Source organism: Microcaecilia unicolor, chromosome 5 (genome assembly GCF_901765095.1).
Source record: "Microcaecilia unicolor chromosome 5, aMicUni1.1, whole genome shotgun sequence".
Taxonomy (NCBI): Eukaryota; Metazoa; Chordata; class Amphibia; order Gymnophiona; family Siphonopidae; genus Microcaecilia; species Microcaecilia unicolor.
Genome location: NC_044035.1, coordinates 301,879,413 through 301,893,641, shown reverse-complemented (window position 1 = coordinate 301,893,641; position 14,229 = coordinate 301,879,413). Strand labels below are relative to the sequence as shown.

The window sequence follows — 14,229 nt, the reverse complement described above, 5'->3', positions numbered from 1 at the left end:
CCGCCGATGGGCTTCGGTAAATGAGATGGAGCCATTCCACAAACCTCCCTTTAATTCCCATCTTTTCCAGTACTGCGAATAAAAAAGGCCAACCACTCTATCGAAAGCCTTTTCTGCGTCTAAAGATAATATACAGAGTGGTGATTTAAGTATATGGGCCCCTTGTACTACCTGTAATATTCTCCTAATGTTGTCAAATGTCTGCCGTGAGTGGACAAAGCCCGACTGGTCTTCATGTATAAGTTGTGGAAGGTATTTCTGAAGCCGTGTAGCCATAATCTTCGTAAATATCTTATAGTCCACCCCCAACAGTGAGATCGGTCTATATGAGCTGCATAATTGGGGATCTTTGCCTGGTTTATGTATAACCGTTATTGTGGCCATGTTCCAGGTGTGTGGCAAGCTTGTGGTCTCCTCTAACGAGTTAAATACTCGCAATAGCATTGGGGCTAGCAATTTCACATATATTTTATAAAATTGAGGGGTGAACCCGTCTGGTCCTGGAGCTTTATTCGGGGACAACGCACAATCGTTTGTTCCACTTCTTCTAATGTGATAGGTTTTCCCAAAATCTGCATAGTGTGTTCTGGAAGCCTCGGGAGGTCTATATCTGTTAGTATGCCTTTATCTCCCTTCTCCCTCTTCCCCTTCTGCCCTATATAATTGCTGATAATCTTCTAATGCCATTTCTAAAAATTCAGGCTCCGAATGTACCTCTCCTCCACCTTCTCTAATTCCCCCTATCGTGTTCCTATTAGTTTGTTGTGCTAATTTATGAGCCAATAGCCGGCTGGCTTTATTACCAAATTCAAAATGCGCTTGACGCACACGTTGTAATTTTTCTGATATATCAGCTAGCTCAAGCTCATGTAATTGTGTGCGCAGCTCGTATGCCTGTCCCCTTAAGCGTAGCGGATTCTGAGCTGTCCCCTCCTGCAGCTGTTTTTCTACTTGCATTAATTGCTGGCGCAAATCATTATCTTCGCACATCTCTCTTTCCATCTCCTAGAGCGTAAGGCTATCAAATGGCCCCTAAGAACTGCCTTAATCCTTCCCATATCACTGTTGGGGACACTTCTTCATTTTCATTAAACTGTATATATTCTAGGATGTATTGTTCTATCTGGGTTATGTTCTCCGTATCTAACAGCATGCATTATCCAGGCGCCACTGCTTCCGTCCACCCTGTGGCCCCACGCCCCGAAGCCGCAAAAGCACCGGGGAATGGTCCGACCAGGTCCTCGGCAAGATTATATGTTCTCCAATTGCTCCCATTAATGAGGTGTCTCCCAGCCACATATCTATTCTAGATGCCGATTGATGGACCATAGAGAAATATGTGTAGGCCCTCTGAGTGGGGTTATCTCTACGCCAGTAATCTTGTAGCTGCCAACGAGTAATAAACTCATGAAGTTGTCTTCTGTCACTTTTTGCATAATTTATTCTACGTATGGTATTATCTATATGTGGATTCAATGTTAGATTAAATCACCCCCCAATAGTAGTGAACCTTCTATATGTCTGGTCAATAGTTGGTCTATTTCTTTAATGAAGTCCCCTTGCCTTGTATTTGGGCTGTATATATTTACTAATGTGTATGTTCTACCCATCAGCGTGAAAATGATCAATAGGTATCGCCCACCTTGTCTTTTACAATTTTCTTTATATCCCATGGTTTCCCCTTTACTGAAAGCTATAAGGACCCCTTACTTTTTGTGTCATCTAAACTAGAGGCAAAGTAATTTGGGGATATGCTTTATGTTTGCATAGACGTTCATACCTGGGTTTTAAATGAGTCTCCTGAATCAGCCCTATATCCACCCCTTGTCTTTGCAATTCCCGAAACATCAGTTGTCGTTTCCTAGGTACATTCAATCCCTGACATTTAACAACAAACATTTAATGTCTCCCATTTATCTCAACATTTAGTAACCATGCCATTAGTCCTTCAATCATATAACTTATTCTTCTATGTCCCATCTGTGTCCCCCACCACGCCACTCTTATTCTCCTTCCCCTTCCGTTTTTCTTAATCCTCCCTCCCTCCCCCCCCTCCCCCTCTGAATTTTAGGCATCACTTGGTATCTCGGTGAATGCCTAGTCTAGAAGGAAGGTACCCCTATCCCGTCTCAGTCACCCCGCAGCATCAACATTTCTCAACTTATCTCTTCCTGTCTAGAGCCCCAGAGGCTTATCATAACCAATCTTTTAACAACTTTTACTTAACATTCAAAGCTTTTACCAATTATATTGTCCAGGCTACTTCAGGTAATTCGTGTTGCCGATTGTTGGCGCTGTAATCTTCTCACCCTTTCCCACCCTCTGCCACTTCGGCGGGGGAAGGCGGGAAGCGGTCTCACTCCAGTGCTCGTTTCTGCTGTCTCTCCTGGGATTGCTGTCTCCGGAAACAGTTCTTGGCTTCCCCAATGATTTATTTGGTGTTGCTTCCCATCTTTATAGAGCACGAGGCGAAGGGATGTCTCCATCTATATTGAATCTTTAACTCACGAAGATGTCTTGTGAATGGTTTCAGCTCCCCTCTCCTCTCAGTGTTGCTGCCGCCAAATCCTGATATATTTCAATGGTATACGAATCCCATTTAAAGTCCTGCGTCTGGCGCGCCAGTTTCAGCACTTGTTCTTTTTGCTTATATCTAGTGAAGCAGGCAATGATGTCCTTTGGCCTATTATTACGCACAGCACCTAATGCCCGGTGTGCTCTTTCAATCTGTATTGTTTCAAGTTCTATCCTTTCGCCATTTACTTTGAACAAGTCTTGTACAATTTGCTGTATTATTTGCTCACAGTTCTGGTAGTTGGGGTTTCAGGGAGGCCCCGAAATCTAAGGTTGCTGCGACGGCCCCGATTTTCCAGGTCTTCTACTTTGTCTAATAATTGTTGGTGCTCGTTCTGCAGCCCTGTAAACTGTTGCTCTAATGTCCCAAGGCCTCCCCCTGTGTCTCCACCTGCACCTCAGTGTCTTCCAAGCGTGCTCCCAGTTCGCGGATTTCACCTTGTAAGTTTGCTCCCAGCGTAGCCACTTCCGTTCGCAGGGCTTTAAGATCGGAGCTAATATTTTGTAGCCACTGGTGCAGACTAAGTTGCTCCCCTTCCGTTAATTCCACGGAAATGTGCTGTTCCAGCAAAGTATCTTGTGTTAGAGCCTTTTCTGCCTCCGTTGTGTTTTTCGTTCTGCGCGCGTCCGCCATCTTGGATTTGGGCTTCGACTCAGCGCTCACGAAGGCAAATCGAGAAAGATCCGTTGCTGTGAAATTTAAATGCATAGGCAGGTGCCGTGCTACTTCCTGAACTCAGTAAAGCTTTTATCTTGTTTTTGAACCGCGTATTAGGTTGCGATTTTTGCTGCTTTTGCCGCGGGGCGACCGGAGCTCGTCTCTCAGACGTTCATCTAGGTCGGTGACGTCACTTCCTCCCCCCCAGCTTTTCATTTCTTTTGACCCCAGCAGGTTGGGGGTGGCCATCGGTGAATGCACACTTTCAAATTGGATAGTAGATTGCATCTCCTTTGCTTATACCCAGGCTAGGCTGACTCTTGAGGGTCATATCACTGCTCACAATGTCAGAGCTATGGCTGTGTCGGTTAGCCTACTTGAGATCAGCCTCCATAGAGGAGGATTTGCAAGGCTGCAACGTGGTCTTCAGTCCACACATTCACTTCCTACTACTGTCTAAATCAGGATACCCTTTGCAACAGTCTGTTCTGACAGGCAGTTCTGCAGTATTCAACTCCACCTCCTAGGCCCTGTTTTATTCTGTTCCAGGCTGCACCTACACAGCTAGTGTATATATATATATATGTATATAGTTTAATGTTGATTGAAGTTATAGTCTTAACGTTTTGAGACTCAGTTATCCTAGCTTTCTTGTTTTCAGTGAGCCTGGTAGCTAGGGATTCCCAAATTTGAGAATATGAAATCCTGCTTGTCCTTGGAGAAAGCAAAGATACTTACCTGTAGCCGGTGTTCTCCAAGGACAGTAGACCAATTATTGTTACCTACCCTCCCACCTCCCCTAGGAGTTGAAATTAGTTGTAGGCTTTTTGCTTTTTCACCTGACTGAAGGACCCATGTTCACGTGTCGGGCGGGAAGATACCAGCATGTGCAGTGGAATGCTGCTAAACTTTTCTAGTCAGTGTCCGCATCGGGCTCCATCGGATGACATCACCCAGATGTGAGAATAATCAGCCTGCTGTCTTTGGAGAACACCAGCTACAGATACGTATCTTTGCTTTATCCATAGTGGAAGACGTTGAAGAGCCTGCAGGTATCATCAGGGCAGATGTTGAGGATGTTGGGCCACCTGGCATTCATATTTTGTGGCAAAGTTGCTATGGCTTAACAGCTGGGAAACAATTTTCAGATAGTATAGTTCTAATATAGTATGGCATAGAATAGTATGTATAATTTATTTCTAATTGCCTTTTTGAGTTTCAGAATTTTACAACAGAACAAATATATCCTCAAATGTGTACAAAGACTCTTGAACAAATAAGGAATTACATTAAATAGAATTCCAAAGAATAGTCATGCACATGTAAAAATGTTTTTCCTTCATTCCTATAAAAGAATTAATACAAGGAAAAGAGAAAACAAAGCATCTGTTTGAAGAGGCAGTGCAAATTGCTGCAGAGCTAGTAGAAGTATAAGCAAGATCAGAATAAAAGATTAATGTAATCACAGTCTGGGGGGTTTAAAACAGGAGAGTAACTAGTTTTCAGAAATGATTTATGTACTTTAGTTGATTTATTTATAATATTTGGAAATTGTTCAATAAATGTTAAGGATATTTCTTTTCATAATCACCTGTAATCTTCATAACGTGTCAAATGATATGTACAAATCAATTCATATGCTACATTTTTCAACTGAAGGATTGAAATTGTAATAGAGATGTACATCCCAACTCCTCTTCTCTCTTCTTCCATGATCACTAGAGAATGCAGCTCCATGATGGGAGACCCAAACAAAAAAGACATCGTTGCAGAAATCCTAATAAACTGAATGTCGGTAGTCTTACTGGAGAAGAACGAGTTCAGTTGATAAATCGAAGAAATGCCAGAAAGGTAGTATTAGTGTTCAGTAGATTTCATTGTTTCGTTTGTCTGAGGTACAGAACATAGAACAGTCATACACTGCCTCTAAGCATTTGGGGACTAATTTTATAAGGCATTTTCCTTGTGTAAAGCACATTTTTACACTTGGAAAATTATTCATAATATTGTACAGGGATGTATTACATAAAAAGTAGGCACATAGAACAATAGAACCTATTTTTCTTTGATATACACATGGATGCCCTCTGGAGTATAGTTTTGGGCACAGCAGGAGTGGAGCTATGATGTATATGCATACTTTGACGTGTGTATGCACACAGGAGCAGACTGACCATACGGTGAACTGGACAGTGCTCAAGGGCCCAGAGGCTCTGGGGGGACCCAGTGCCACCCCCCCCCCCTTTGCACTCTACAGCCCCCTCCCCAGGCCTACCTTGAAAGGCCCTTGTGGTCTAGTGGCCTCTTTGGGGTAAGGAAAGAACCCTGCTCTTTCCTGCCTGCTGCCACTGCTGTTCCTGGTGCTACCCCATATTCAAAATGACTGCTGAGACCCGCAAGACTACCGCAGGAAATCTCAGCACCATTAAGAAGACGCCTCGGTGCCAGATAAGAGGCCACTAACAAAAGGGAGGGCTGTGGTGTGCAGGAAGGGTGGCTTGGAAAAGGTGGGAGTTGTAGTTGGAGGAGGGGGGCCTGGAAACAAAAGGTGGGGGCTTGTAGTGTATAGGAAGGGGGCCCTGGAAACAAAAGGTGGGGGCTGAACTGTGGAGGGAGAGGGGTCATGGAAACAGAAGGTAGGGCTGTAGTGTGAAGGAGGGAGGCTTGAAACAAAGGTGGGAGCTGTAGTGTGCAGGAGGGGGCTTGAAACAAAGATGGGAAATGTATTGTGCAGGAGGGGTGTGCTGGAAACAGAGGCAGGGGGCTCAATGACCTTTACTGCCTGGGGGCTCAGATCACTGTCTATCCACCCTTGTGTGCACGTATTTGCATCTTTCTTGGAGCAGGTGTAAATTTGTTCAAGACCACAGAAAGGCAATATATCAAATGCATTGTGGAACAAATGTATAAGGTGAAATTTTATTAACTTAATTTCCTTTCATTGAATCCTGCTAGACCAGTCCAGATAAATGGTCCCCCTACCAGAGATGGAAGTAGAGATTCTGAACTATTCCAGTGACATCACCTAGAATTCTCCTGTATGCTTCTGCCAAAGCAGAAATAGATTTAGTGTAGCACACACCATTGCTAGTCCCATCAGCACTGCTGCAACATATGCAAACTCTTAAATTCAAAATCTTGAATTATATATAAATTTTGAAAAAGGGCACATAAAGCCCAAAAGATATCACAAAAGCCGTGGTCTTCATGGCGAGTCCTGGACTGGTCAGTTAGGCATCCCAACTCTTTGACGCCTAAATATTTGCACAACCAGAAAGTCGTCCTCGAGCTCTGAGAGTGTTCAGTCAGTGGAAGTTCCTTGGACCCATCTTCAAAACCACAGGGATCCAGTGTTGGGAAGGAGACCAGAGGGAGCTCAAATTCTCCACCTGCATCTCATGGGAGGGGGTGCTATTGAAGGTAAAGCACTAGCCCCCTCCAGCACCTGCCAAACCTTTTCCACAATGGTATATAGTCATTCTTCCATTGGGTCCCACCCCCCTACATCAGGATGCTGTGCCCTCATTGGTGAAGAGGTCCTCTCCCACACCTATTCCAGGGCACTGGATGGCCACCATTTCCACCAAATTTGACAAGGCCATGGATGGCGAAGATAGTAGGGGGAGGAAAGATATCAGGGGGAAGGGGACAATGCATGAGATCCCCCTCCAGGAACTCCCCTGATGGCAGTAGTAAAGATGATTCAAGCCCATCACAAGCAGGACAAAGGAAGCCATTGGCAGTGCTAACCCACTGAATCCTGCAGGCCGCCAGCATATTACCACACGCAGCCCATCCCCGATCATCCTCTCAACACCCAGGACCTAGCTCTATTCTTTCCAGGATCCTCCCACCACCCCCCACCCCCAAGGCTCAGTGGCACTCTTGCCTGACTCCACTCCCTGTTTTGTGTGTGGCTTGCTGGTATTTTTCTTTCTTTTTCCTTTCAATAAACTTTACTCGCCTGACGGAACAGGGGAATAAAGAACCCAATTGCAAATTCCAGCCAATAGCAATAATTTGATAGGGTGTTGGGGAGATTTCAAAGTGGGGAGAACCACTTCTGGAACCTCACCAAGCTTAACACAATTGAGCCAAAGCTTGGGGCTGCGAAGTATCAAATATGTCTATGTTCCACTGGAGTGAGGACCATAGCCCAAACCCCAGGAGCTTGCAACTGACTCAACTGCAGGGTCCACAGACCGTGGACTGCATCCTGGAGAGGCAGAACAGACCTTCACCAGGTCTGTTCTGGTGAAGGTCTATACCCAGGACCTTCACCAGAACAGACCTACACTATTTGCTGGATGTAGAGAGAAACTGGAGAATTCCAGGTTGTACCAGACTTTATACTTATGAGGTCACTGGAATAGCTATCTAGGGGGACTCAATTCACTTATCTAGACTGGTCTAACAGGACGAAAAGGAAATCAGAATTGCAGTGCATACATGTATTATTAGCAGCTGTAAAGTTCTGAAATTGCCTACAACTCAGTCTCAGTGATGTGATAAGGCATGACTTACCAGAAATAGTTTGTTCATGGTCTTAGGTTTACAATTTTGAACTAATTACTTTTTTGACATGTTTTAGGTGGGTGGTGCTTTTGCTCCACCTTTGAAGGATTTGTGTAGATTCTTAAAAGAAAATCCTGAATATGGAGTAGCTCCTGAATGGGGAGATGTTGTGAAACAATCTGTAAGTATTTAATTAAACATGCATTATTTTACCTAGAGTGTTAATGCATCTTAATAGGCTTCTCCCTTCAATTGTTAAGTAATGCCAGTAACGGGTGGCCTAAATACTACTTTGAAAACGTTCACGGATACCCACTCCACCCCCAAGGAAAAAGTGTCCTCAGAAATGGACTACACGGAGAAGTCCTCACAGTATGTTACTCTAAGGAGGCATAGAATATAGCATGTGTTCATTTTATACAGTAATGAAGTGATGCAGATCCTTTGAGTGCTATACAGGTGTAACAAGTTATTACTTTACAGTTTCTGAATGCCAAAAAGTTGATATGAGAGAGATGGTTTTGGTATAATTCGGCTAATGACAGTTCATCTAATGGTCAGTTGGTCTAAGGATACAATTCGTCTAAAGACCAATTCATCCAAAGAGACAATTCATCTAAAAGTTAATTCTTCTAATGAACAATTGGTCTAAAATTTAAATAAGATAAAAACGTGAAGTCATACATTTGTCATGTGTCAGATCATTTTTTAAGTCACTAATGAGAATATTCACTTTAATATAATCAAAGCATTAACCCCACAATCAGTGCTTTTAGAACAACACTGACAAACTTTTGTGCTTTTTAATTTTCTCATTAACTTACTTCACTCCATGTATATGTTTATGAAATTAACTTTTTCCACAGTTTGTGTGCTAATCTTTAATTTGTGAAAGTCAAAAAGACAGACCTGTATCTTGCTGTAGATTTTCTTACAGAATTACATAGATTTTTGCATCAGTGCTTATCAATATTTTGATGGCCATGACCCCATGATCATGGTAAACAAAAGTGTGACCCCCAGGGAGATACAGAATAATGATGCACCTATGGAGAGCCCACCCAGGTCATGACCCCAAATGCAGATTTTGTGAGCCCATTTGGGGTACTGACCACTGTTTGAGAATCTCTGATATTGTGTGTGTGTATATATGTATGTGTATGTCTATATATATATATATATATATATATATTATATAATATATATATAATGTGTGTGTATTTATTGGGCGCACACAGAAGTATGACTGTACCGTATGTTGCCAGTCATTGGTTAAATACATCCAAGTATATTTCAGCTGATTTTTTTTGTTTGTTTTCATAGTTTTTCTGCCTTACCAACTCCATTTTGTGTTAGTTTCCCAAATACTCAGTGTTGTTATATTTATTATAGGGATTCCTCCCTGAAAGCATGTTTGACCGCATTCTCACTGGACCGGTTGTAAGAGAAGAAGTAAGCAGGAGAGGAAGGCGACCAAAGAGTGAGATTGCCAAAGCAACAGCTGCAGCAGCAGCTGTATCCACAGGCTCCATGACTATGAACCCCTTGCTAGCCAATGGATTGCTTCCAGGTATAGATCTTTCAACTCTTCAGACCTTACAGCAGAACTTGCAAAGCCTACAATCCCTCCAGTTGACTGCAGGATTAATGGGAATGCCAGCTGGCCTAAGTACCGGAGGAGAAGCTAAAAACATGGCTACTATGTTCCCTATGTTGCTCTCTGGAATGGCTGGATTACCCAGTCTAATGGGGATGGGAGGCCTTTTAACTAAGCCTTCGGAAACTAGTTCTGAGGACAAATTGGGAAACGGCACTAATGACTCCAAGGAGACAGACAGGAAAAAAGAAAGGATAGAAACCTCAAGTATAGATAGCACTGGAGAGAATTCAGTGTCAAGTTCTCCTTCCACATCCTCTGCTACTGCACTTAATGCTGCTGTTGCCAGCCCTTTAGCCCTTAACCCATTACTCCTGTCAAATATACTTTATCCAGGGATGCTCCTCACTCCAGGCCTTAATCTCCATCTCCCAACTTTGTCCCAATCCAACAATAAACAACAATAAACAAAAGTGGTGACATAAGCTCCTCCAAGCTCGCAGAGGAAAAAGGGCGAGATTCCTGGGTTACAAATCAGGAAGAGAACAAGAAAGGGGGAGCAGAACCAAACTTGTTCAATGAAAACAGCACAGATGAGGGTACAGAGAAAGCTGATGTTTCATCTGGATCCGATAGTACGTCATCGTCGTCGTCATCGTCTGAGGATTCTGATTCTTCTGATGAAGAGTGACTTGGCAGAGGCCCTGCACTTAAATTATAGAGAAACTAATTTTTGGATTCCTTTAATTATTTTTTTGTAAATATCCCCTTTTTCCTCAAAGTGTTGAGCGCATCAATGATTTTACTGACAGCATTTCAGTATTTGTTTAGAAGTGCAAACTGCTTTCAAAGACGTCTTGCATGTAAATTTTCTTCAAAGTTCATGAGTTACAGAACTTGTATGTACTACCAAATACACCATGGTGTAAAATTACAACAAAAGGCATTATAATTTTGTTGGGGATGGGAAAGGGGGTAATTTTATGAAAAAGAAAAAAACAATTCAAAAGGCAAATTTTGTTCCGTAAGAGCTGTATATAATAATATTTGCAGTGAACACAGAATACTTTATGCATAATATAGTGATTTAATTTTGAGTATATAGTTTTACAGCCTCCTTGACACTTATAATTTACAGATGAAAAATTCAGCAATAATTTGGGCAGCTAATGAATGTCATGAAAGCTGTAGATTTCCATCACCATCATTTTGTTTCAGTTACCTAAAAAAGCTCTTGTGGTGCACTGCTGATTTTTCAAATTAGCCGTGTGTGTGTTTAAAAAAAGAAATTAAAAATGGCACAAAAATAATCCCAATAAGCCAGTTAAACGTGGCTTACCTGTTACCTCAACAGAGTTGATCTAGAAAGTTTACAGTGGTTTCTAAATTATTTTCTTTGTTAAACACACATACATTCCCACATATCCTATATGAAATGATGCTTACCTATCCAAGATAGGAGAGCTTTTGTTCATTGTAAGCTCCACATGGGATCCCAGAAAGCAGCAGGTATCGACATTATAACATCAAAAATAGTAGGTTGTATCTGATCTGGACACCATCTTGAAGTCATTTTAATATAAAGCAAAGCCAACATACTGTTCATGGGACATCATTTTTTAATTCACTAGGGGAATGATGCAGACATCTTATTTGGCCAATATTGAGTTATATGTTCTGAAATTATTTCCCTAGTCAAGTTTCTGCAGTGAAAAGAAATCCCAGTGCAAGTGGCTGCATATGGGCTGTTTGAAATGTTTCGATCATGTTTTGCTATTCATGCCCCTATGCTATCTGAATTTTAAATTTCCTTTTCAAATTAGTTTTGAAATTCTTTAATACTTTACCAGTAGATGGGGGGGGGTGGGGGGAGGAATCAAATTATTTTTGGATGATAACTGTTTAAAACAAATCCCCATAAGTCAGTGCATCTTTAGAAAGCTGGGAGGAGCAGGGTTCCTTCAGCTTTTCACTGGTATGGTATATAATATTTATATGCTGACTAAGTTGTCCCTTTATCACTGTGTAAAAAATGTTACTTAAAAACTGTGTCCAAAGTAACCCGTTAACAGCTTATGCTGAGTTATGTACCAGTTGCTTCTTCCAGTATACATAATTATCACATCATAGCAATTTTTAGGCCCAAGGAAACAGCAGAAAAAGCTGCTTAAAAGTTACAAAAGTAGCACTGGAGTTACTAAGCCCCTAGCACGGCTAGCTTTGTGCTAGTGCTGACGCAGCCCATTCACTTTGAATGGGCTGTGTCGGCAATGCCGCGCGGAAGCCACTAGTGTGGCTTAGTAAACAGACCCCTAATAGTTTAATACAGTGAAAATTGTCATTTACTATTATTCCCTTTTGATTCCATTATTGCACAATAGGGTGAGTGAACTATTTTAAAACTGACTGCTAACCTATGATATTTTTTTTCTATATTGTGACAGATTGTGAAAGAAGTTTTTTTTTTTTAACCATTTTTGAACTTTTAATAGTCACTATGGATTGTGATGATACTAAGGGCCCTGTTTTCTAAGGTGTGCTAGGTTTCTTTTTTTTTTTTTTAGCACATTCTAAAAATTAGCACGTGCTAAAGCTAGATACACCAATATATATTCCTATGGGTGTCTTTAGTGTTAGCATGCGCTAAAAACGCTAGCGTTCATATAGCATGGCTTAGTAAACAGGGCCCTAATATACACAAAAAGACTCAATGCAAGTTTAATCTGCTCCCATTTAAACAATGGTTTTTTGTTAGGCATTAATGCCACCATTCTAAATGAAATCCATAGCCAGCAAATATAAAAAATTACATTTAAAAAGATATTACAGATTGAAGGTAATTGTTCATATATGAGATACTAGCTTCATAAGCAGTCATGAGATGAAAACAAATTGTCATAATGATTACCTTAAAAAGAAAAATGTTTGAATCACTTTCTGGAAATGAATTAAAGTACAAGTTAATAGTTATGTTCTCTGTGCCCAAAATAAGGCAGGCTTACCATAGGTTAAGAATCTAGAGAAACGTTGTCTTAGGATTCTTGTGTGTATTTTGTCATAAGACTTCCCTTGAAGTTAATGGACACCAGTAGTAAAAAGAGTCTACTAATGATCAAATTCAAGATTAGGTTGCAGTGTATGTACAAAGTTGTTACGTAACCTGTTCGCCCAACCAAAAAAAAAAAAAGTCAATGGTGGGCTATCAGTTCATATCATATATAATATACTGAGATGTCCATTTAAAAATTCACTTTGAATAATAACAAACACACAGTGTCCCCACTGAATAAGTCTGAGGTGTAAAGCAAAATCCTTTAGGTCTCTAAATATTTGGTGTGTGATATGATTTCTCCAGCTGAAGCTGCTATTATTGTGACATAGTAGAGGCCCAGATTTATTCTGCTTTATTAAAACTGATTATGATTGAGCTGAGATAGATCACTTATGTCCAAAAATTAGTCAAGTATTGGTGTAAGGATGTGGAAAAGCACTGGGCACGTTATCGAAGAAAAGATTTTCAGAGATGAATTTGAAAGTGTATATTTTAATTATTGCTCTGTTTGCTTGTACAGTAAGTTACTTTTTTAACCAAGAAACTTACTGATAAAATCTGTTTCTCTATGCAGAGTAATTGACTTCCTAATTAGATGCAGTATTACACATAATTTACAGAATCATTCAGATACGATTGAGATCATGTTGGTTACTGGCGTTTTCCATGTTGGTAAAATTTTCACCCTTTGTTCAGTGTCTTAGCAATAGTAGCCATAATAGTAGCCTCCCAGTAAGAGGAGCTAGAAGTTCATCATGAAAAGAAATATTGCATATGTAAAATTCTGTTCTTTGTAAGATAGTAATTTTTATTTGACTAGATTGCATCTTTGAAGCTGCCAAAGTTTTTCAAACGATCTATTAACTTGTCGATAGTATTTCAACCTCATTTCCAGTTATACACCCAAAAATGAAAAGCTCATAAGGATTTGAGCTTTAAAAAATTAATTTATATCAATTTCTGATAAAAGAAAAGTATTTTCCTAATTATGTTCTAGAGGGTTTGGTTGGCATAGTGATTCTCTTTCTATTAAAAAAAGGCAAATACAGTTTCACACCATACAGCTGATAAGAGTTTTGCTAACCATTTTGGTTTCACAACTTTTTCATATCAATAAAACACAAAACTCTTACAATGAAGTAACATGAGCACATTTTACATATCCCTCCAATAATAAGTCATTGTTTAAAAATTGGTCCCCCCCTAGAGCCTACATTCAGTTCTTGATTGATTTCCTGTTTAAATCATATTTGTTCCATATACAGGTGAAAACTTGGATTGCTTCTTTTCACACATTGAGCCACTGCATATTGAGAATGTAATTTGAATCTCAGGATGTGTTCTCTCTACAGCTGATTCTGTAGAGCAGTAGATAAGGCGTCATATATATGTCAGCTAATTGTGTTTGATAGTGTAAAATGAAAAAAAAAAAAGAAGAAACAAAAAACTTTTCTAGTAAAGTGAGCAGAAGCTATAAAGCTGCCAGATATGGGCATACTTGAAATTCTCATTTTCATCAAGTGACTTATCACTGGAGGATCCTTTTTAGGGTTATAAGAGAAATTAAATAGAATTACACTACACTGAAGTTGCAATTCCAGCTTGATAGAAAGTATGTGTGTTGGTAGTTACTAAAAGGACTTTAGCTGTTTTTGCCTTGTATTTATATCCCTTGTTTCAGGCTTCATGATACAAGTCTTAGTCCAGTTTCCTTTGGACATTTGCAATATTTGCCAGTTGTGTTCTGTGTAGTCTGAATTTGCTTTCTGTAGGTGAACAAGTGTCTTAAAGTCATTTGTAATTTATTGAATTACTTTCTATGATGTTCTATAG

At 40.4% G+C, this 14,229-nt stretch overlaps 1 protein-coding gene across 1 annotated transcript; it reads left to right on the top strand.

The window, feature by feature from the left end:
- The first annotated feature begins 4,952 nt into the window (after positions 1–4,952).
- On the top strand, positions 4,953–9,811 carry LOC115471354 (chromodomain-helicase-DNA-binding protein 9-like). Its single transcript, XM_030205053.1, has 3 exons — positions 4,953–5,083; positions 7,824–7,928; positions 9,140–9,811. The coding sequence occupies exons 1-3, from the start codon at positions 4,958–4,960 to the stop codon at positions 9,809–9,811; spliced, it is 903 nt and encodes a 300-aa protein (XP_030060913.1). The 5' UTR covers positions 4,953–4,957.
- The last annotated feature ends 4,418 nt before the right edge of the window (positions 9,812–14,229 follow it).